Source organism: Bombina bombina, chromosome 2 (genome assembly GCF_027579735.1).
Source record: "Bombina bombina isolate aBomBom1 chromosome 2, aBomBom1.pri, whole genome shotgun sequence".
NCBI classification, from domain to species: Eukaryota; Metazoa; Chordata; class Amphibia; order Anura; family Bombinatoridae; genus Bombina; species Bombina bombina.
The window spans coordinates 851290940-851315989 of NC_069500.1; the positions used below are offsets into that span (position 1 = coordinate 851290940).

The following is a 25050-nucleotide window of genomic DNA, read 5'->3' on the forward strand; positions in this document are numbered from 1 at the left end:
AATGGGAAATAAAGGGATTATCTATCTATTTAAACAATAACAATTTTTAAGTAGGCTGTCCCTTTAATGAAAGTACTACTATAACAATCCCTAAAGTTGATGATCCCTACAATACCCAATAGAAGACTTTTAGTCTTACCTATTGCAATCACCCATTAATGCCATCTATCTTCAGTGCGGTTTATTATTCTTTTATTTCCTCTACTGGTCAAACTCACTGCCTACAAGCTATATATTTTTGCAAAAAATTCTAAGGCTCTCTCATTGCCATATCCACCAATCTTGGCTCTCTCTCTTCACTTATAATATTTGCAAAAGACACTCGCTCATGACACTATATTTTTGGCATATAAACTAAATTATTATGGTAAAATAGAAGAATGACCAAGATAGAGGTAAAAGTTAAAGGGACATAAAACACTTTGAGATGGAAATATAATATGAAAATTACCGTGGCCGGACTTTTAGCCGACGGACATTTGGCAGACGGACATTTGGCCGATGGACATTTGGCCGATGGACATTTGGCCGATGGACATTTGGCCGACGGACATTTGGCCAAAACACAAGTGGCTGTCAGATAACAGTCCGGCCACGAGATAGATAGATAGATTTGATAGATAGATACATAGATTAGATAGATAGATCAATAGATGCAATAGATGCATTTGATAGATACGATAGATAGATTTGATAAATAGATAGATTTGATAGATAGATAATTTCCCAGACAGAGAATTACAAGACGTGCGTCTGGGACCCATGGTAAGGTTCCCAGAGGCAGTTGCGGTGCCCGAGGCTCTGATTAGAACAGAGCACTCTGGAACGCATCTGCCCTCAGCCGTCATCGGAACATTCTTTAGCTTTCTGTCTGTCGGCCAAATGTCCGTCTGCCAAATGTCCGTCTGCCAAATGTCCTTCTGCATTTTGTCAGAGCACCGAAAATTACACACACACACACATATATATATATATATATATATATATATATATATATATATATATATAAATATTCAATATACTTTTATTATTTATTTTGTCCCCTCTTTCTGTATTTCCACTCTTTAATTGAATTTGTGAGATTTCAGTTCCTGTTAGAAATGGAAGTGCAGAACACTGTTATATTCCACACAGCCATTGGCTGCACACTCTAGTGACCTATTTATAACTCTCTCTTATTGGCCAAAGCAGAGAAAGTAACCTAAGTTACAACATGGCAGCCCCCATTGTTTTATAGACACAAACTTTACACTTATTTTGTCACTATTTAAACAACAAATGAAAATAATTTTTGCCATAACTATAAAATTAATAGTGTTTTTTATATTTCATTAATTCAAAACATGTTTTTGCTCAAATGTTTGATTTTTAATAATGCTGTATGTCACACACTGTTCTGTTCTATTTGTTTTTGTGAGAGTTCCACTCCTTTGCTGAACATTTCAGACAAGTTGTCCATTTATAACACCTTTCTATTTTTTTTATATAGTGTTTAATACAATTTTTCATCGTCTATGCATGCTGAATTAATTCAATTTGGTTCAGTCTAAAGCAGATTTCACTAATATACCTTACAGATTTGATCAGCTGATTACCAGTAGGGAAGGGCAAATGTGTTTATATTCAAATTTGAATGTTAGAACAAATGCTATTGTATAAATTTGATTTACATATGTTGATAAAAACGCATATTCTTAAAAATTCTATAACTGAATGTTATTTACAGTTTTCAAATATCACTTTCGTTTTCGAATGTACATAATTTGATTGAATGTCCACAATCGAAATTTTGAATGCAACATTCTATTTAACAAATACTATTCAGAAGTTCAATAGTTCATTTATTAGGGAATTTAGTAAATTGATGCATGATAGATAAAAATATATCAATTTGAATGTTTCTATTTCGAATATTGCATAATTTGAATATTACATTAAAAGAAAGCATTAGAAATACCATTACAAATATATAAATTAGACTTTTTAGAATTTGAATATTGCATAACTCAAATTGAATTATTAGAAAAATTTTAATAGAATATTACATTTAAATAAAGCATTACAAATACAATTACATTAAACGAATGTTAGAATGTTGTACAAACCTTCGAAATTCGAAACCAATGAAAAAATGTGTTAAAATTAGTTTAATTTTTTGATTGTTGCAAAACATATGCCCACTCCTAATTACCAGATGATTTGAAAATCTTTGATCTTATACAAATTCATTCCACAACTTAAATGTCCATAGTTGTTTTTCATCAATATATAGCGCAAATAATTAAAATTAAGATTATAATAAATTGATACAGTCTTGGTTATATTAAACTGTATTTTACAAACTGATCTAATTATTTGTGATTTTTTTTTTTGTCTTTTACTAATCGTTTCTTAATGAGAGCAAAATTAAGACAATCTCACACCTCTCTACTAAAACCAAGACATCAAGAAATATTGATTAAATGTTAATTCTAATGGATTCCCTTGGCAATATTTACATTTTAAATTCTTGCACAATGTCAATAAAAATAAACCTACTGATCAAATAGTACGTTGTGCTGTGGACACATTCCCATGTCTTTTCTTATGCTATCCATCTCTGTCCGAATATCCTTTCCATATATATATGCAGTCCCAAATGTAGGCGGAAAAAGACCTGTCAAAATGGACCTGAAAAATATGAAGTGTATTGTTTCATTCTTAAGTGAAAAAATCTAACATTTTACTAAGATAATATGTATTTTAATCAGTGGTGGGATTCACCGTTTCTTACCAGTTCTTGCAAACCTGTTCCTAAAATTTCCCATGTTCTCAAGAATTGGTGGTTGAGTGATGCCATCTTCCTTAAAGGCTGTATACTGTAAAATTGTTTTTCCTTTAAAGGAACATGAAATGCAATGTTTTCTTGGTTCAGGTAGAGCATACAATTTGAAAGAATTTTCCAATTTACATCTATTATGAAATTTGCTGTATTCTGTATCATTTGTTGAAGAAGCAGCAATACACTACTGGGAGCTAGCTGAATGCATTGGGGGAGTCAATAACATGAGTCATATATGTGCAACCTCCAATCAGCTATTTGTGAGCCTACCTAGGTATCCTTTTCAACAAATGATACTAAGAGAACAAAACAAATTTGATAATAGAATTAAATTGGAAAGTTGTTTAAAATCACATAGCCTGGTTTCCGGTGGAGGAGGAGCAAGTAATTGAGGCTGTGCTCCCTGCTCCAGTCCCAACAGCTGCTGGCGGTAATCCTTTCGCGCCTTACCCCAAGAACAAGGGTGGCTACAGGGATAGACAGATATATCGTTCTGGGAACCTAACAGTGCCCCCCCATCGCACTGTTTTTTAGACAAGTTCTACTGGATCTGGTATTGCCACCTGAACTAATCGGGTCTCTATTCACAGAAAAGCAACAGTGAATATTACCTTAAAATCCTCCTGGGGCTGCTTCCCCTCATACCCTCTCTCAGACTCTCTCACTCCTCCCTACAAAATTGAGTCACAGAACGCTAGAATTCTACAACATCCACTACCTAGCCAGAGACTCCCGCTTTTTCCCCCTCCCTCCCTCAGGACTCACCGCTCCCGGCTTTAGGATTCTTCTCGCCTTCTGCCGCCATATCCTTGTCAAGGACTGTATTTGCACGGCGGTGTCCTAACACCTGACTGACCTCCTGGCGTCCTGCCAGGTTACAGCTGAGGAGCCGGACCAGTTTCTTCTACCACAGACTCCCCCTTCTCCCACCGGAGTTGCGAGAGAGGGGGGGAGTACTGACCTGGTGTGTCGTTGAAGGATCATCTACAGTCCGGTCCGCTGCTCTACCCCCGCCCTGGTTCTTGGAGTCATTGCCTCTCACTCCTCTCCCACCGGTGCTGCGAGAGAGGAGGAGGGGCTGTGAAGGGTGTGCTGAAGCTGTTCAGCGGCGGAGGAAGACAGGTGGAAGTTAGCTACTCCACACGGACTCCTGTCCCTGGAAGCCTCAGTGTATATATCCCAGGTGGTGTGAGGAAAACGGCCGGCAGAAGGTGAGCTTTGCAGGACTTTGTCCAGATCAATTGTCGGTTGGAGGAGAAGGGCTAATCGTGGGCTAAAGGTCTTTCTAGATGTACCCCCTAGGAGATATTAATATGTTGATAGCTTCTGCCTAATGCAGAATCTTTAATAACATACCCCTGTATTATTTACAACTCCTACAGATAATATCATGCAAGGGGATTTACCACAGGAGCTGCACCCAGTGGTAATTGGAGGTTACAACATAGTTGCAAGGGCAGAGAGGCTCAAGAGGAGAAGGGGGTACAATATAGAAGACACCAATTGCCTAGGGGGGGTCAAGTGTATGGAAGGAGAGAAAGGAAGGGGTGAGATGAGAGAAGAAAAGAACACTGGATTAATAGTATAAAACAGCAATAAAAGCATCAAGAGGCGAAAGCATTACACTGCTAATTTTATTCCTGCTAAGCCTCTATATTTTACAGCTTGGCTGAAGCATCTTTGTGTATACAGCTCAACCTCTGGAGAAGGTTTTTTGTTTTGCTTGAACTTATCTGAACTAAACACCCTGGATGACTCAAAGCAGCTTTTGCCAAGCCTCATTTTTTTTTTTTGTTGTTTTTTGTTTTGTTTTTTGTTTTCTATCAAGAGGTTAAATTGGTTAAATTGTTAAGTTGTTCAAGGAACACTGCAGTATCAAAAGTTACAATGTTTTTCCTTCTTTAGACATGTGTGTTTAGTGATACACTGCATTAAGAGAAACTCTGTTCCTCTTCCCTTTTGTTTTTTTTTGTTTTTTGTTTTTTACCAGGTTGTCTTTTTTTTTCTTTTTTTCTCTCAGGGATACACCTAGGAACTGAGAGCAATAGCAGTCAATTAAAACTTTTTTTTAATATAGCAGGAAGTTAAATTACTGCAACACTTAAGTAGTATAAAAATTGCTGCATTGTTAGAAAATATAACTTTCCTCCACTGTCAGATATTTGTATCTATTGTTGAAGAAAAGGAAAAAAAAAAAAAAAAAAAAAAAGAGAGGAGTCATAGCAACCCTTAATTGGGTTGTAAAACTTACTCTTGAAGGTTTGTCTAAATCAATAAAGTACAGCACCTTCCTAACCCTTTAGGAATTGAAACACCTAATACTCTGGGGTCGTAAGATAGTATCTTAAATTTTAGGTTACCCCCCTTCTTGAAACGAAGTGTGGGGCCAATTGAGATAAAGAGGAATCTTCACCAGGTGTTACAATAAGTTTATTCTAACTTCCCGCCAACTATAAATCTTTACTTTTCACACGTTCCTTATAAGTAGAAGCTATAGCTAACTTACCTGTACCACTCACTATAAATCACGTAATCACGTTACTAACGGGCCTTGAGCTCCTTGCACTTTTTTGGGCCCCTGGAGCCCCTCAACACAAGTCCCCCACTTTCCTTGCACTGGCAAAACCTCACTTTCCCTTAATTAACAATGTCCACACTATATATTGCACTTATAAAGTTTGCTCAGCCTTTTTTTTCTTTTTGCACTCCACCTTCACTCCCAACCATGTGGTACATGGATAAATTTCTTTCTAACTCCCATAAAACCCCTCTGGGAGGCAGAGAGACAGGAAACTTAAGAATACACAGGATATAGTTGTTGAACATTTAACAAATCCTATTAATCTCGCAGCAACACCAGAAAGTCTTAACATGCAGACACTAGTGGCTAATATTGCGGAGGCACTTGCCCCTAAATTTGACTTACTTAAGCTTGAAATCAAACAAGATATTTCCTCTTTGACCCAAGAGGTAAGGCAGTTCTCGAATAGACTGCAGGAAGTAGAGCAGAGGGTCTCGCATCTGGAAGATCAAGCAATTTCACATAGTACTAAAATGGAGACCTCAACTAAAAATTTACAAAAAATGATGGATAGGCTAGAGGACCTTGAAAACCGTTCTAGACGGAATACTTTAAGAATAATTGGTCTTCCTGAAAGTAAACAATTTGAAAATCTTGATACCTTTATATCCGACACACTCACTATTGCTCTAAAAATCCCGTCTACACACCCTCCGATTATAGTTGAAAGAGCCCATAGAATAGGTGCTCCCCGTATAGATAGTAATAACAGTAGTAGACCTCGACCTGTAATCACAAGATTACTTAACTATAGAGACAAAGACTTACTACTGCAGTATTTTCGAAAAAATCAACCAATTATGATAGAAGACAATAGAATCCTGATTTTTCAGGATTTTTCGGCGGACACAGCTTTAAAGAGAAGAGAGCTGACCCCAATCTGTTCTAAATTCATTCAACAGGGGTACAGGGCGGCCCTGATTTATTCTTCAAAACTTAAAGTGGTAATAAAAGGGACAACGCATATTGTTGAGGATAGTCAATTTGCAGAAAATCTTTTTAAGACCCTAGACACATAAACACACGTTAGAACTTAGGCTACGTTTTATCTTTTCCTTTTTTAACATCTATGAAGACAGATGTATGGCGAAGGCAGCCATAAGATTGGGGATTTGGAATCCCCCTTTTCCCTTCCCTGTGGTATATGTGTTTTCCCTTTTTTTTTTTTTGTTTGTTGTTCTCCCACCCGGTTCTCTCTCCCCCCCCCCCCTACTCCCCTAGCCTTCTTTATCTCTTTCTCATGTCCTAGAGAAACATGATGTATAAACTAGATAATTTTAAAGTTGTATCTTGGAACGTAGGGGGAATTTCTTCCCCCAGTAAACGGAAGGCAATTCTGACACATTTACGGAAAGCCCAAGCTGATATTGGTCTTATACAGGAAACTCACCTAAATTTAGAGGAATCATTAAAATTAAAATCATTTTGGGTAAGAGAAGTCCTTGTGGCCCCGAGCTTGGGAAAGAAAAGAGGAGTGGCAATACTCATAGGTAAAAGAGTCCAAATGGAGATTCTACACTCTGAGGCCGACCCCGGAGGGAGGTATGTCGTGGTTAAACTGAAAGTAGGTCAGGCAAAATATACAATTTGTAATGTTTATGGCCCGAATAAAACTGATCCTGAGTTTTGGGATCTACTACAAGCCAAGCTCCTCCTTAGTAGCGAAGGCCACCTAATTCTGGGGGGGGGGAGACTTCAATATGGCCCCACAATGTCCTATAGACAGACTCAGAAGAGACACTAAGCTATTGAAACAAAAGAAAGAAAGTCTTGATTTTAAACTGATTAATAAAATCAAACAGATTCTCTCTTTGCGAGACATCTGGAGATCTCAGAATTCTGATAGCCAAGATTTCACATGTCTATCTAAGGCGCATAAAACTCTATCTAGGATTGACTTGTTTTTAATGGATAATGGTCTAAGTTCCGCAAAGGTAAAATCAGAGATAATGCCAATTTTTCTGTCAGATCATGGGCCTATTTCCCTCGAACGTAATGTGGCTCATCCGAGATTAAAGACCTTGCAATTCTTCTTTCCTTATTATTTTTTCACTGATTTGAAGTTTAAGGAGTGGCTTAGGAATAAATTCAAGGAATATGCTCAATTTAACAATAACTATGTGGAACGTACAGAGATCTTCTGGGAAACTGCTAAAGCAGTCCTCAGAGGGGAAATTACTGCATATTCTGCTCTTTAAAATAAGAGAAGGAAGGTAAGAGAGAAGGAAGCCTGTAATTCAGTGATCAATTCCTACAATCTTTATTTACTTGATAGAAGTCCCCTAAATTGGGCAAGATATATACGTGCCAAAGCCGCAAGAGATACTTTTTATTTAACTCAGGAAACCCATAACGAGCTTAGACTGCAAGCCAAATTGCATAGATTCGGCAACAAGTCGGGTAAAATGTTAGCTAAGTTAATTAAGAACGAGAACAAAAAATCTAACATTGACCAAATCCAACATAATGGGAAGTATCTATCCAAGCATGAAGAAATTTCAAGTACATTCCATCAATATTTTCAACAACTTTACAATAGCAAGGAGTATAACATAGAGAAAGCGTCTGAATTTTGCAGTAAAATCACATTCCCTATGGCTACTCCTGAGGAAATTGTCAGTCTTAATTCTCCTATTACTAGGGAAGAAATTGAAAAAACAATTAACAAACTCTCTCTTAATAAGGCGGCTGGGCCAGATGGATTGCCCAACGAGTTCTATAAAATTTTATCATCCCTTCACGCAAAGAGTCCTATAGACCAATCGCACTGTTAAATTCGGACTACAAAATCCTTTCATCTATCTTAGCAACTAGGCTTCAGTCTATCTTATCCAAAGTAATTCATCCGGACCAAGCTGGCTTTCTTAATAACCGCAATTCCTCAGCAAAAATTAGGGAATTACTTCTTACTATGGAATACATCCAGGGAATGTCTCCACAGGGGGCGGGGAAGGAGGACTCCCCGGACCTGGCCATTTTGTCAATTGATGTGGAAAAAGCTTTTGACTTAGTAACCCATAAACATTTGATCTTCTCCTTAACAAAGTTTGGGATTGAGGGCAATCTCCCTAAGTTTGTGGAGAATCTATATAAGCAATCTTTTACAAGCTTGATTATTAATGATGACATCTCCCCCCCAATTGCATTAAATAGGGGCACTCGCCAGGGCTGTCCTCTTTCCCTGCTTCTCTTCGATGTAGCTATAGAACCCTTGGCAATCAGGATTAGGAGCTCTCTGGAGGGTATAAAAATCCATAATTATGAAATAAAAATCGGACTATACGCGGATGATTTGCTTGTTTACCTCTCCAACACGGCGCAAAATATTCCAAAGCTCCTGCAGATCACTGAAGATTTTGGAGCATTCTCAGGGTATAAAGTAAATGCCTCAAAATCTGAACTAATCTGGCTTAGGAAAAACATTAGCAGTAATTTAGATATACCTTTCAGAGTGGTAATGGAATCAATGAAATACTTAGGAATCAATATCCCAATCAATTTGGGTGACCTATATAAAGTAAATATAACCCCAATGTTAGTATATGTCAAAGAAAGGCTCAAGGCTTGGCAAAACCTACCACTTTCAATATACGGTCGGTCAGCTCTATTCAAAATGGTACTCCTTCCAAAGCTGCTTTATATCCTACAAAATGTCCCAGTAATTCTATTCGAAAAAGATGTACGGTCATTGAACTCATCAATTGGGCAATTTATCTAGCAGGGGAAAAGATCTAAGATAGCCCTTTCTAAACTGACAGTACCAAGAGAGTTGGGAGGCTTGGCATTGCCAAATTTAAGATTCTATAATCTTTGTTTCCTAGCCCACAAAGTAGTGGACTGGTTTTCTTGTAAGAACTATGTTCTAAATAATTTCGAACCCGCTTAAAGCATGGTCCAAACTAACCAAATCTCTGTCAATAAGTTCAATAGCATCAAAATACCTTCCTTTAACTAGAAACCCGAATTTCCAACCAGGCTTGGATTCTCCGGTCTTTAATAGATGGCAGAATAATGGTTTGGATAGGGTTATTTACTTAGTTGACCAGGATAGAAAGTGTGTCAAATCTTTTGAAGAGTTAAGGACTGAATTCAATTTGCCAAACAAAGATTTTTATGCGTATCTGCAGATAAGGCATTATATTGTAGATCTTGCCCATAAGGTTGGCTGGAACTGGACCTTGGGCAAATTAGAAAATTGGTTAATAATAACTAAAAACTGCTCCATGTCCATTGCACCTTGCTATTATATGTTGGGCCTTAGCAGAGGCACCCCTATATTGGAGAATCTGGCCCTGATGTGGAACACCCTAATTCCACATAGTAATATTGAATACAAAACTATTCAACTTTCTTTGAACAAAGTAATAAAAACGACCCTTTCTTCCAATTGGCGAGATGCACATCTGAAACTTCTGCACAGGGCATACTTTACCCCGGAAAGGGGTCACAGAGTCCGAAATTAGGAATTTAATAAATGCCCCAAATGTTCTTATTTAGCTGCTGATCTAACTCATATGTTCTGGCATTGCCCTAGATTGAGAAATTTATGGAGCAAGCTAGAATACTGGCTTAAGAATAAACTTAAAATTGAACTATTAGCTTTCTCACTGTTCCAGATCATATTTTGTCTAAAATCTGAAGATGGAGGCCAACCTAATGAGAAATTAGTTAACTTGTCTATTTTGGCTACTAGATACTTGGTCTGTAAAAAATGGAAAACGAGATCAATACCAACTATTTCCGAAATTAGGAATAATTTAAAGAAACAATGCATTTTAGAACAAAAAAATACCAACATAGATAATGAACGTGATGTAAGGGAATTTTTTGATACATGGGCTCCGTTCATTAAGATTTTCCCTGAGAGAGAAATTGATTATATGATCTCTCCATTTAAGAACTTGGAGATAGTTCTGCTGGGCATATGGTGATCCAGGGAGGGTTAGAGAGAATCGGGATTTCCCCCTCCCCCCCTCTTCCCTTATCCCTTCCCTCCCTTCCCCCCCCCCCTGGTGGTGCTCTTCCCCCTTTTTTTTTTTGTCCTTTTTTTTTTGTTTAGGTTTTTGTTTTGTCCTTTGTTTCTGTCTTTTTTTCTTTTCTTTTTTTCTCCTTCTTTTCCCCCCTCCTTTATATAAATAATTTAAAACCCCAACAATGAGTAATGAGTAAATAGACAGATAGTTTTGCTCAACCTATTGTGTATATGACGTGTAATATACATTTCATGTTTGTTTGATATTGTTTTTTCTTTCTTTTTTCATTTACATGTCTGATAACTGAAATATTTCACTCTCTCTGATATCATGGATCTTGTATTCTTTGTTGGATATAAATAATAAAAAATCAAAAAAATCACATACCCTATCTGAATCATGAAAGAAAAAAAAATGGGTTTCATGTCCCTTTAATGTATTTCCAATTTCTTGTTATACCAACAGCAGAGAATACAATTTATGAGAATTTGCTCCTTTAGGCTTTTTTTTCAATCAATGCATGATACAGACAACTGTTTTTAAGGAGTTAAACCAGTGACGTTGAAAGTGTAAATGTTCGAACATCTCAGCCCAAATTTCCTAACTTTTTGTATTATAGAGATTAGCGAATTTGTTGCTAAAATTTTTGAATCCCACCACTGATTTCAATTTATTATTCTATAGGGGAAAAAAATCCCACAGCTCTTAACATATGTTAGCTAATGAAGGCAGTTATACATACATCGTAGTGGTTTTTCCAGCACCATTGTGACCAAGGAATGATGTAATTTGTCCTTCATAGAAATTCACATTAAGGCCATCCACTGCAGTCTTTTTGCCGGTTTTGTAAATTTTTACTAGATTTTTAATTGAAACTCCTTGCCTTAAGTGGTTGGGTTCAGCTTCAGAAAATGCTTTTGAAATAAAGAGAAACATACTATGTTAGATTTTGTTTAAAAGAATTTAAATTGAAGGTCATCTTAAAAGTACAGCCTCACGGCATTGCATAGACTTATAAAAATGAGCAGGAGTTTAAGTCATGATTTTTTAAAAATCTATTTATTTTCTTATATTTTTACCTTTAAACTTCTCCGCCGATAAGCGCAGAACTCCTGCCCGCCATCTTGTCTAATTGATTGACAGATGACGATCTTAAACCAACTAATCCATGTTTCCCCCCGGGCCATGACATTTACACAAAGGGGCTGAACCCCCCCCGGGGGGGGGGGGAACAAGGATTAGTTGGTTTAAGAATCATCATCTGTCAATCAATTAGACAAGCTGGCAGGCGGGAGTGCTGCGCTTATCGGCGGAGCAGTTTAAAAGGTAAAAATATAAGAAAATAAATAGATTTAAAAAAATTCATGACTTAAACTCCTGCTCATTATTATAAGTCTATGCAATGCCGTGAGGCTGTACCTTCACTTTAAACTCTAAAACATTTCTTCTAAAATAATTTCACTCCAGTGTTGATAAGCTGATTGGCCACATCACCTTTGAAGGAACACAAAAACATAATTTAAGTAAGAACTTACCTGATAAATTCATTTCTTTCATATTGGCAAGAGTCCATGAGCTAGTGACGTATGGGATATACAATCCTACCAGGAGGGGCAAAGTTTCCCAAACCTCAGAATGCCTATAAATACACCCATCACCACACCCACAATTCAGTTTAACGAATAGACAAGTAGTGGGGTGATAAAGAAAGGAATGAAAAGCATCAACAAAGGAATTTGGAAATAATTGTGCTTTATACAAAAAAATAATAACCACCATAAAAAGGGTGGGTCTCATGGACTCTTACCAATATGAAAGAAATGACTTTATCAGGTAAGTTCTTACATAAATTATGTTTTCTTTCATGTAATTGGAAAGAGTCCATGAGTTAGTGATGTATGGGATATTAATACCCAAGATGTGGAACTCATCAGTAGAGTCACTAGAGAGGGAGGGAAAAATAATAACAGCCATTTTCCGCTGAAAAAAATGAATCCACAACCCAAATTATAAGTTTATTCTCATAATGAAAAGAAAAAAACTTAAACATAAGCAGAGGAATCAAACTGAAACAGCTGCCTGAAAAACTTTTCTACCAAAAACTGCTTCCGAAGAAGCAAATACATCAAAATGGTAGAATTTAGTAAATGTATGCAAAGAAGACCAAGTTGCTGCTTTGCAAATCTGATCAACTGAAGCTTCATTCTTAAAAGCCCATGAAGTAGAGACTGATTTAGTAGAATGAGCTGTAATTCTCTGAGGTGGGGCCTGACCCGACTCCAAATAAGCCTGATGAAGCAAAAGCTTTAACCAAGATGCCAAGGAAATGGCAGAAGCCATTTCCTAGAACCAGAAAAGACAACAATTAGTAGCTTCAACATAATGTTTCAAAGCTCTCACCACATCCAAAGAATGTAAGGATCTCTCCAAAGAATTCTTAGGATTAGGACACAAAGAAGGGACAACAATTTCTCTATTAATGTTGTTAGAATTCACAAGCTTAGGTAGAAATTTAAATGAAGTCTGCAAAACTGCCTTATCCTGATGGAAAATCAGAACAGGAGATTCACAAGAAAGAGCAGATAATTCGGAAACTCTTCTAGCAGAAGAGATGGCCAAAAGGAACAACACTTTCCAAGAAAGTAGTTTAATGTCCAAAGAATGCATAGGCTCATACGGAGGAGCCTGTAAAGCTTTCAAAACCAAATTAAGACTCCAAGGAGGAGAGATTGATTTAATGACAGGCTTGATACGGACCAAAGCCTGTAAAAAACAGTAAATATCAAGCAGCTTTGCTGTGAAATAAAACCGAAAGAGCAGAGATTTGTCCCTTCAAGGAACTTGCAGACAAACCCTTATCCAAACCATCCTGAAGAAACTGTAAATTTCTAGGAATTCTAAAAGAATACCAAGAGAATTTATGAGAAGAACACCATGAAACATAAGTCTTCCAAACTCGATAATAAATCTTACTAGAAACAGATTTACAAGTCTGTAACATAGTATTAATCACTGAGTCAGCGAAACCTCTATGATTTGAGATTGTGATGGAAAAAAGGAACTTGAGACAGAAGGTCTGGCCTTAATGGAAGTGGCCAAGGTTGGCAACTGGACATCCGGACAAGATCCGCATACCAAAACCTGTGAGGCCATGCTGGAGCTACCAGCAACACAAACAATTGTTCCATGATGATTTTGGAGAACACTCTTGCAAGAAGAACTAGAGGTGGGAAAATATAAGCAAGTTGGTAACACCAAGGAACTGTTAACACATCCACCGCTTCCGCCTGAGGATCCCTGGACCTGGACAGGTACCTGGGTAGTTTCTTGTTTAGATGGGAAGCCATCAGATCTATTTCTTGAAGACCCCGTATCTGAACAATCTGAGAAAACACATCTGGATAGAGCGACCACTCCCCCAGATGTAAAGTCTGATGGCTGAGATAATCCGCTTCCCAATTGTCTATACCTGGGATATAAACCGCATAAATTAGACAGGAGCTGGATTCCGCCCAAGCAAATATCCAAGATACTTCTTTCATAGCTTGGGGACTGTGAGTCCCACCCTGAGGATTGACATATGCCACAGTTTTGATATTGTCTGTCTGAAAACAAAATGAACGGTTCTCTCTTCAACAGAGGTCAAACCTGAAGAGCCCTGAAAATAGCACGGAGTTCTAAAATATTGATTGGTAACCTCACCTCTTGAGATTTCCAAACCCCTTGTGCTGTCAGAGATCCCCAGACAGCTCCCCAACCTGAAAGACTTGCATCTGTTGTAATCACAGTCCAGGTTGGATGAACAAAAGAGGCCCCTTGAACTATATGATGGTGATCTAACCACCAAGTCAGAGAAAGTCGAACATTGGGATTTAAGGATATTAATTGTGATATATTTGTATAATCCCTGCACCATTGGTTCAGCATACAAAGCTGGAGAGGTCTCATATGAAAACAAGCAAAGGGGATTGTGTCTGATGGTGCAGTCATGAGACCTAAAACTTCCATGCACATAGCTACTGAAGGGAATGATTGAGACTGAAGGTTCCGACAAGCTGAAACCAATTTTAATTGTCTCTTGTCTGTTAGAGACAGAGTCATGGACACTGAATCTAACAGGAAACCTAAAAAGATGACCCTTGTCTGAGGAATCAAAGAACTTTTTGGTAAATTGATCCTCCAACCATGTCTTTGAAGAAACAACACTAGTTGATTTGTGTGAGATTCTGTAGAATGTAAAGACTGAGTTAGTACCAAGATATCATCCAAATAAGGAAACACCGCAATACCCCGTTCTCTGATTACAGAGACTAGGGCACCGAGAACCTTTGAAAAGATTCTTGGAGCTGTCGCTAGGCCAAATGGAAGAGCCACAAATTAGTAATGCTTGGATGAATCGTAACATGAAGATATGCATCCTGTAAGTCTATTAACCACGAGTCCTAAAAGACAAAAAATGAAAGGCGCCCTTGGTGCAGCAACTTCTTAAAAGGATAAACCAAAACAAACAGTGACGATCCAGTACTCACAAAGATGACTGCACATCCAGTGCAATAATAAAAAGGCCCAAGCTTCAGAGCCGTTCGGCTGACTCCCCAGCGGCGGATCAGCTGAAAACAGGAATAGGCTTCAAATGGCAACACAGTATCTGGTACTGCTAGCCGACTCAGGACGCCGACTCTATAAGTATATATAGTATATTAAGACGTTTTTACACTACTTGGTTGTCCTCCCCTGTTCTTATCAATAGCATCATGAACTTTGCACTGAAGAGAGAATCTGTTTAGCATGCAGTAGTTCTCTGAGGTTTAAATCCAGCCCTTGAAAAGACACAGAAATGTTCAAGCAAACAGTTTCATGTACATTTTCACTTGTCCTTAGGGTTCTTGGTTGGCTTGTTTTTGTCAGTAATGCTAAAGGTATTATTAAAGGAAGAGGAAATATCCAACTAGTCTGCTTGGTATGTTTGAAAATCCTGTAAGTCTATTGCGGACATATAATGCCCTGCCCTTGCTGAACAAAAGGCAGAATAGTCCTTATAGTCACCATTTTGAAAGTTGGCACTCTTACATAACAATTAAAAATTTTCAGATCCAGAACTGGCCTAAATGAATTTTCTTTCTTTGGGACAATGAATAGATTTGAATAAAACCCTAGACCCTGTTCCTGAAACGGAACTGGTATGATTACCCCTGAAAGCTCCAGGTCTGAAACACACTTCAGAAAAGCCTGAGCGTTTACTGGATTTGCTGGGATGTGTGAGAGAAAAAAATCTTCTCACAGGAGGTCTTACTCTGAATCCTATTCAGTACCCTTGAGAGACAATACTCTGAGTCCGATTATTTTGGGCAGAATCTGCCCAAATGTTTTGGAAGAATCTTAATCTGCCCCTACCAGCTGAGCTGGAATGAGGGCTGCACCTCATTGGGGACTGGCTTTGGTTTCTTAAACGGTTTGTATTTACTCCAACTTGAAGAAGGTTTCCAATTGGAACCAGATTCTTTGGGGGAAGGATTAGGCTTCTGTTTATCACAGGCCAATGCCTTACAAAAGGCCCTTTTAAGGACCCTTGGTAGTTTGGGGGTGGGGGTTTGTAATAGTGTTAGGGGGTGTTTTTGAGAAAAAGAGCTGTTTATCTAAGGGCAATGCCCTACAAAAGGCCCTTTTAAGGGTCTTGGTAGTTTATCCTAGAGTAGGGTTTTTTATTTTGGGGTGTTTTTTTAAGGGTATTAGAATAGGATTAATCTTTATTTTTATGGATAATTTTTTTTGTAATGATAGGTTTTTTTTTATTTTTTGTAATGGTAGTTTTTATTTTTTGTAAGGTTAGGTTTTATTTCACAGGTAAGTTTGTATTTATTTTAACTAGGTAGTTAGTAAATAGTTAATAACTATTTACTAACTAGTCTACCTAGTTAAAATAAATACAAACTTACCTGTGGAATAAAAATAAAACCTAAGCTAGATACAATATAACTATTCGTATTATTTAGTTAATAATTGAAAATTTAATTTAGATCTAATTTATTATGTTAAAGTTAGGTTTAGGGTTATAGTTTAATTTATCTTGTTGCGATGTGTATATAGTTAATAATTGTAAATTTAATTTAGCTATATTTTTATTATGTTAAAGTTAGGGGGTGTTAGGGTTATGTTTAGGGTTACGTTAGGGTTAGGTTTAGGGGTTAATATAGTTTAATTTAGCTTGTTGCGAAGTGGGGGCTGGCGGTTTAGGGGTTAATAAATGTAGTATAGTGGTCGTGATATCGGGAGCGGCAGATTAGGGGTGTTTAGACGTAGGGTTTATGTTAGGGTGTTAGGTTTAAACTGTATTTTTATTTCCACATAGACATCAATGGGGCTGCTTTACGGAACTTTTGTTTCCGCGATCACAGGTGTTAGTTTTTTTTTTTGCCGGCTCTCCCCATTGATGTTTATGGGAAAATCGTGCATGAGCACGTTCAGCAGCGCTCTTGTGTGCGGTATGGAGCTCAATGCAACCATATCGCACGCAAAAGGCGTATGTTTGAAAACTTGTAATGGCATTGCTATAGGAAATTAAATAACGTAACTTTTGTTGCGTTCGTTAATTTCTCTATAATGCTCAAAACTCGTAATCTAGGTGATTATTATTAAAACACCACTGGACTGAACAGAGTTCTTTACATGCTAGAATATTTATCAAGTAAGGATTCACAGGGAGCGATACAGGGATAATATGGACTTTGGTCAGAAGAGTGCTTACCATCTAAGTGGGACATTTCTCTGTATAATAAGAAAAATAAAGAGCAAACTAGTTTGTAAACATAGGAATAGCTGGTTATAATAGGGTAGAGCTGGGACCAGCAAACATGGTGGCATTACAGCTTAAATGGACATTAACCCTTAAAGACCGGGCATTTCAGACTAAAACTTACCTAAAAGACCGACAGGTACATGCTCACCGCTCACTTTTTTGGCCAGACTTGGAAATACCGCAAATCCACTTACGTAAATTGCGTATACTCTTTTTTTCAATGGGACTTGCATAGCGCCGGTATTACGAGTCTGCCAAAAAGTGAGCGGTAGACCCTCTCCTGTCAAGCCTGGTACCGCATTTTAAAGACAGTAGTTAAGAGTTTTACACTACAACGCCGCAGCATAAAACTCTTAACTAAAGTGCTAAAAAGTACACCAACACCCATAAACTACCTATTAACCCCTAAACCGAGGCCCTCCTGCATCGCAAACACTAAAATAAATTTTTTAACCCCTAATCTGCTGAACCGAACATCGCCGCCACTATAATATATTAACCCCTAAACTGCCGCACTCCCACCTCGCAAACATTAAATATTATTAACCCCTAATCTGCCGTCCCTTACATCGCAGACACCCAACTACATTTATTAACCCCTAATCTGCCGCCCCAATGTCACCGCCACTATACTAAAGTTATTAACCCCTAAATCTAAGTCTAACCCTAACACCCCCTAACATAAATATAATTAAAGGGACACTAAACCCAAATTTTTTCTTTTGTTATTCAGATAGAGCATGCAATTTTAAGCAACTTTCTAATTTACTCCTATTATCAATGTTTCTTTATTCTCTTGTTATCTTTATATGAAAAAGAAGGCATCTAAGCTTTTTTTCTTGGTTCAGACCTCTGGACAGCAGTTTTTGATTGGTGGATGAATTTATCCACCAATCAGCAAGGACAACCTAGGTTGTTCACCAAAAATGGGCCGGCATCTAAACTTACATTCTTGCATTTCAAATAAATATACCAAGAGAATAAAGAAAATTTGATAATAGGAGTAAATTAGAAAGTTGCTTAAAATGTCATGCTCTATCTGAATAACGAAAGAAAAAATTTGGGTTCTGTCTCCCTTTAAAAGAAATCTAAATAAAAATTACTATCATTAGCTAAATTATTCCTATTTAAAACTAAATACTTACCTATAAAATAAACCCTAAGCTAAAATAAAGACAAAAGTACCTGTAAGATAAAACCTAACCTAAGTTACACTAACACCTAACACTACACTATAATTAAATTAATTCCCTAAATTAAATACAATTAAATAAAATTAAATAAAATTAGCTAAAGTACAAAAACAAACACTAAATTACAGAAAATAATAAACAAATTACAAGATTTTTAAACTAATTACACCTACATCTAATCCCCCTAACAAAATAAAAAAGCCCCCCAAAATAAAAAAAAAACTACCGTACACTAAATTACAAATAGCCCTTAAAAGGGCCTTTTGCGGGGCATTGCCCCAAAGTAATCAGCTCTTTTACCTGTAAAAAAAATTACAAATCCCCCCCCCAACATTAAAACCCACCACCCACACAACCAACCCTACTCTAAAACACACCCAATACCCCCTTAAAAAAAAAACTAAAACTAACCCCTTGAAGATCACCTTACCGGGAGAAGTCTTCATCCAACCAGGCCGAAGTCCTCCACGAAGCCGGGAGAAGTCTTCATCCAAGCTGGGCGAAGTGGTCCTCCAGATGGGCAGAAGTCTTCATCCAGACGGCATCTTCTATCTTCATCCATCCGGCACGGAGCGGGTCCATCTTCAAGACATCTGACACGGAGCATCCTCTTCCTTCCGATGGCTAACACTGAATGAAGGTTCCTTTAAATGACGTCATTCAAGATGGCGTCCCTTCAATTCAGATTGGCTGATAGAATTCTATCAGCCAATCGGAATTAAGGTAGAAAAAAATCCTAATGGCTGATCCAATCAGCCAATAGGATTGAAGTTTAATCCTATTGGCTGATCCAATCAGCCAATAGGATTGAGCTGGCATTCTATTGGCTGTTCCAATCAGCCAATAGAATGCCAGCTCAATCCTATTGGCTGATTGGATCAGCCAATAGGATTTTTTCTACCTTAATTCCGATTGGCTGATAGAATTCTATCAGCCAATCGGAATTGAAGGGACGCCATCTTGGATTACATCATTTAAAGGAACCTTCATTCAGTGTTAGCCGTCGGAAAGAAGAGGATGCTCCTCGTTGGATGGATGAAGATAGAAGATGCCGTCTGGATGAAGACTTCTGCCCGTCTGGAGGACCACTTTGCCCGGGTTGGATGAAGACTTCTCCCAGCTTCGTTGAGGACTTCGGCCCGGTTGGATGAATACTTCTCCCGGTAAGGTGATCTTCAAGGGGTTAGTGTTAGGTTTTTTTAAGGGGGTATTGGGTGGGTTTTAGAGTAGGGTTGGTTGTGTGGATAGTGGGTTTTAATGTTGGGGGGGGGATTTGTAATTTTTTTTACAGGTAAAAGAGCTGATTACTTTGGGGCAATGCCCCGCAAAAGGCCCTTTTAAGGGCTATTTGTAATTTAGTGTAGGGTAGGGCTTTTTTTTTATTTTGGGGGGCTTTTTTATTTTGTTAGGGGGATTAGATTAGGTGTAATTAGTTTAAAAATCTTGTAATTTGTTTATTATTTTCTGTAATTTAGTGGGGGGGTTTTTTGTACTTTAGCTAATTTTATTTAATTGCATTTAATTGTATTTAATTTAGGGAATTAATTTAATTATAGTGTAGTGTTAGGTGTAATTGTAACTTAGGTTAGGTTTTATTTTACAGGTACTTTTGTATTTATTTTAGCTAGGTAGCTAGTAAATAGTTAATGACTATTTAGTAACTAGTCTACCTAGTTAAAATAAATACAAACTTGCCTGTAAAATAAAATTAAACCCTAAGCTAGATACAATGTAACTATTAGTTATATTGTAGCTATCTTAGGGTTTATTTTACAGGTAAGTATTTAGTTTTAAATAGGAATAATTTAGTTAATGATAGGAATATTTATTTAGATTTCTTTTAATTATATTTAAGTTAGGGGGTGTTAGGTTTAGGGTTAGACTTAGGTTTAGGGGTTAATAACTTTAATATAGTGGCAGCGACATTGGGGCGGCAGATTAGGGGTTCATAAATGTAGGTATGTGGTGCCGATGTTAGGGCCGGCAGATTAGGGGTTAATAATATTTAACTAATGTTTGCGAGGCGGGAGTGCGGCGGTTTAGGGGTTAATATGTTTATTATAGTGGCGGGGACGTTGGGGGTGGCAGATTAGGGGTTAATAAGTGTAGGTAGGTGGCGGCGACATTGGGGGCAGCAGTGTAGTGGTTAATAAATATAATGTAGGTGTCAGCGATGTTGGGGGCAGCAGATTAGGGGTTCATAAGTATAATGTAGGTGGCGGCGGTGTCCGGAGCGGCAGATTAGGGGTTAATAATTATAATGTAGGTGTCGGCGATGTTGGGAGCGGCAGATTAGAGGTTAATAAGTGTAAGATTAGGGGTGTTTAGACTCGGGTTCAAGTTAGGGTGTTAGGTGTAGACATAAAATGTATTTCCCCATAGGAATCAATGGGGCTGCGTTAAGGAGTTTTACGCTGCTTTTTTGCAGGTGTTAGACTTTTTTTTTTCAGCCGGCTTTCACCGTTGATTCCTATGGGGAAATCGTGCACGAGCACATTACACCAGCTCACCGCTAACGTAAGCAGCGCTGGTATTGGAGTGCGGTAATGAGCAAAATTTTGCTCAACTCTCACTTCTTGTCTGGTTTAGGAGCAAATTTTTTGTATTTTTGCCATCACTCCATTTTTTTACTTATCAAAATTATATATTTTTTTTAGTAGACATCCCAAATGATTTATCTAGGTCCATTTTGGTATATTTCATGCCACCATTTTCGCTGCAAAATGTGATCATATTAAAAATATTGTTTTTTTTTGTTTTTTTTTTTGCAAACTTTGGGTTCCTTACTGAAAAGATTTACATACCACTTGTGCACTCATAACTCAAATGTATGTAAAAGCTTCTCTGGAATCATGTTTGTTCAGAAATAGCAGACATGCATGGCTTTGCCATTGCTTTTTGGTAATCAGAAAGCCGCAAATTGCAGCTGCGCACCACACTTCTAAAATTCCCATCAGTTAAGGGGTTAATCAGATAGCTTGTAAGGTTAAGTTTATCTGTAGTGTAGAGATTAACATTCCACCTGATCTCTCACATTCCCCTGATCCCTACTTGATCTCTCCTAAACAGCTCTCGTCCCTCCCTCACCCTTCACTGGTCACCACCATCTTAGGTACTGGCAGAAAGTCTGCCAATGTAAAGTTTTAATTCTTTTTTTCAGCAGTGTAGAATTCCCCCTTACCCTTCTACCTCCATGCTCCCTCCCAAACAACTCTCTAACCCTCCCCCTCTAACTAATGTCCGCCATCTTAGGTATTTGCAGCTGTCTACCAGTATCCAGTTTTGATAAATGTATGCAGTTGTTTTTTATTTTAACTATTTTTTCTGTAGCATAGCAGCCCCCCTCTTCCTTATAATTATGCTTTTCTACCTCTCTCCCTCCCACCCCTTCTCTGTGTGAAATTGTTCTAAAATGTTGTGGTCCCGTCCGTTTCCACCCCCTCCAGCAATGGGCCGCCCACCCTGCTCCCTCCTGACCCTCACAAACCACCAATCATCAACACCACTGCTATCCGATGCATAGAGGGATACAGAGTGAGGCATGCAGAAATAGCACAATATCACCACTGTTAGCGATATACTGGCAGAAAGAGGCCCAGGGCAGGGTACAGTGCTGGTCATTAAAGAATTAAACCCAACATTTTTCTTTCATGATTCAGATACAGCATGCAATTTTAAACAGCTTTCTAATTTACATTTTTTTTTATCAATTTTTCTTTGTGCTCTAGGTATCTCGTTTAAAATCGGGGACATAAGCTCAGGAGTGTGCACCTGTCTGGAACACTATATGACAGCAGTTGTGCAAGAATGCTATCCATTCCTGCCATTGTTGTGTTTCAGCAACCTACCTAGGTATCTTTTTAACAAAGAATACCAAGGGAACAAAGCAAATTTTATTTATGAGTACTGTAAATTGGAAAAGTTTTTTTTTTTTTAATTGTATACTCTATCTGAATCACAAAATAAAATGTTTTTTTTTTGTATGTATCTTTGCCAGGAAAGCTAGTTTTGTACACTTTGCTTAAAAATAATTTTAACTTCAGATAGAGGACTTCATTTATCAAGCTGTGATAGCAGCATAAGAGCCTCAGCATTTCAGGGTCACATGAGAGTGGCAGATTGCAATCATCCAGATGATTGACAGCCTCCTCTTGCACGCAATTGACTGTGTTGCACAATCTTATGCCATCCTCAGAAACCTCAGCAGAAGAGATGCACTTGTCCCACCTTGAATGTTGCCCCTGACCGATTCTCTGTCTTTGTGCATTAGGAGGTTATGCTGCTGGGAGCTTGCGACTTATACCACAGAGGCACAGAGGTGGTCTCGGTCTGACAGTGACTGACTAAATCACTGAAGTGCTGCCTGGGTCTGTTGGACCCAGTTGGTCCCATTGTTGAGCCGGATCAACTAAACTCAATAGCTGAACTCTATCAAGTACTTTAATCAGCTTGTACAAACAAACAGTGCTAGAAAGTAACTAATTTTGTAAATTCAAATATCAAAGATATTTGTAAAGGTTTAGTTTTGCCATCCAGACAAATATAAACTTGCATAAGTTACTGAAATGCAGATCTTCTGATAACAGGGGAAACTAGAGTTAAAGGGACAGTTTACTCCAGTTTTTTTCTCCCCTTGAAATTGTTTACAATGATCCATTTTACCTGTTGGAGTGTATTAAATTGTTTACAAGTAAATCTTTACCCTTTTTTTGACATTAGCTGATTTAGCCTGTAGTATCCCAACCTAAACTGAAAGTTGCTATACAGGAGTCTAGACTATTGATAAGCATATGTAAACACAGCCACCAGAAGAAATTAAACTCAGAGTGATGTGCAGGATAGTTAACTAATAAAATGTTAATTTCCCAGTGTTCTCTCTAAGGTCACGATGATCGAAAGTGCTACGAGGCAAAGAAAAAGTCCAAGGGATTTGCTGCTATTTAGAGCGTTCCTATCTAAATATTCCAAGCTCCCGACATAGTAGCATCGTTGAGAGATATTAACTATATATGCCATAGGTCGGCAATGCTTGCTATAGACAACACCCAGCATTGCCGACCATATTGATGTATGGTAAGGGATCCCAGGAATGGAACTACCATGTGTCTAACCACTAATCTTAATACCCCTAAACCGAAGTACCCCACGATCGCAAACTAACACTACACTAATAAAGTTATAACCACCACCCACCTCAAGTACCTAACTACTATGCAGTTATGTAATACTTTAATTATAATGCAACTGTCTTTTATAACATAAATATCTATTTTAAAAATATATTTTTATTTAAAATAATAAATGCATCAAGCAAGAATGTCTACATTTTAATTTATAATGCCAATACTTAAACTATTAGGCATTATACATGACCATGCATCTTTTTTTCAAACATTGTAGATATAGTGTAGTCAGGCCTTGCATTGATATTCAATATTTAAACGGTTATGCATGTATATTGCATAATGCTTTAAGTATTGCATATACATTAAAATTAATTTATGTTAGCTTGATGTATTTATTAGAGATAACATATATATATATATCTATATATATATATATGTTATAGTAGTCAGTAACATTAAATTATATGTTTACATAAGAGGCATGCAGTTATGTAGAACTATAATGTTAATTATACTGTCTTTAATTAAAAATAATAAACACAACAAACAACAATAGTTACATTTTAATTTATATGCAAATATTTAAACAACTTGCATTCTACATATCAATGCATCATTTTAAATATTGAATATTTATGTATAGGGTCTTAGCTTCTACAGTTAGTTTTAGGTTATGGCAGTTTAGGGGCCAATGTTTAAATGATATGCATAGTCATGTACAATGCATATTGTTTAAACCATTGTATATATCTATAGACTAAAAGTATTTAATGATGCTTTCTATAATTTCAAACATACAGGGAGTGCAGAATTATTAGGCAAATGAGTATTTTGACCACATCATCCTCTTTATGCATGTTGTCTTACTCCAAGCTGTATAGGCTTGAAAGCCTACTACCAATTAAGCATATTAGGTGATGTGCATCTCTGTAATGAGAAGGGGTGTGGTCTAATGACATCAACACCCTATATCAGGTGTGCATAATTATTAGGCAACTTCCTTTCCTTTGGCAAAATGGGTCAAAAGAAGGACTTGACAGGCTCAGAAAAGTAAAAAATAGTGAGATATCTTGCAGAGGGATGCAGCACTCTTAAAATTGCAAAGCTTCTGAAGTGTGATCATCGAACAATCAAGCGTTTCATTCAAAATAGTCAACAGGGTCGCAAGAAGCGTGTGGAAAAACCAAGGCGCAAAATAACTGCCCATGAACTGAGAAAAGTCAAGCGTGCAGCTGCCAAGATGCCACTTGCCACCAGTTTGGGCCATATTTCAGAGCTGCAACATCACTGGAGTGCCCAAAAGCACAAGGTGTGCAATACTCAGAGACATGGCCAAGGTAAGAAAGGCTGAAAGACGACCACCACTGAACAAGACACACAAGCTGAAACGTCAAGACTGGGCCAAGAAATATCTCAAGACTGATTTTTCTAAGGTTTTATGGACTGATGAAATGAGAGTGAGTCTTGATGGGCCAGATGGATGGGCCCGTGGCTGGATTGGTAAAGGGCAGAGAGCTCCAGTCCGACTCAGACGCCAGCAAGGTGGAGGTGGAGTACTGG

The 25050-nt window shown here is 37.7% G+C and overlaps 1 protein-coding gene across 1 annotated transcript in view; it reads right to left on the reverse strand.

Moving 5' to 3' along the window:
- The window catches only part of LOC128649747 (phospholipid-transporting ATPase ABCA1-like), a 2013556-nt gene that overhangs the window by 1147668 nt on the left and 840838 nt on the right, over positions 1–25050 (reverse strand). The window contains exons 19-20 of the mRNA XM_053703184.1: positions 11118–11289; positions 2539–2670 (exon numbers count right to left, since the gene is read on the reverse strand). Coding sequence (XP_053559159.1) covers positions 2539–2670; positions 11118–11289 — 304 coding nt within the window. The remainder of the gene's footprint in view (positions 1–2538; positions 2671–11117; positions 11290–25050) is intronic.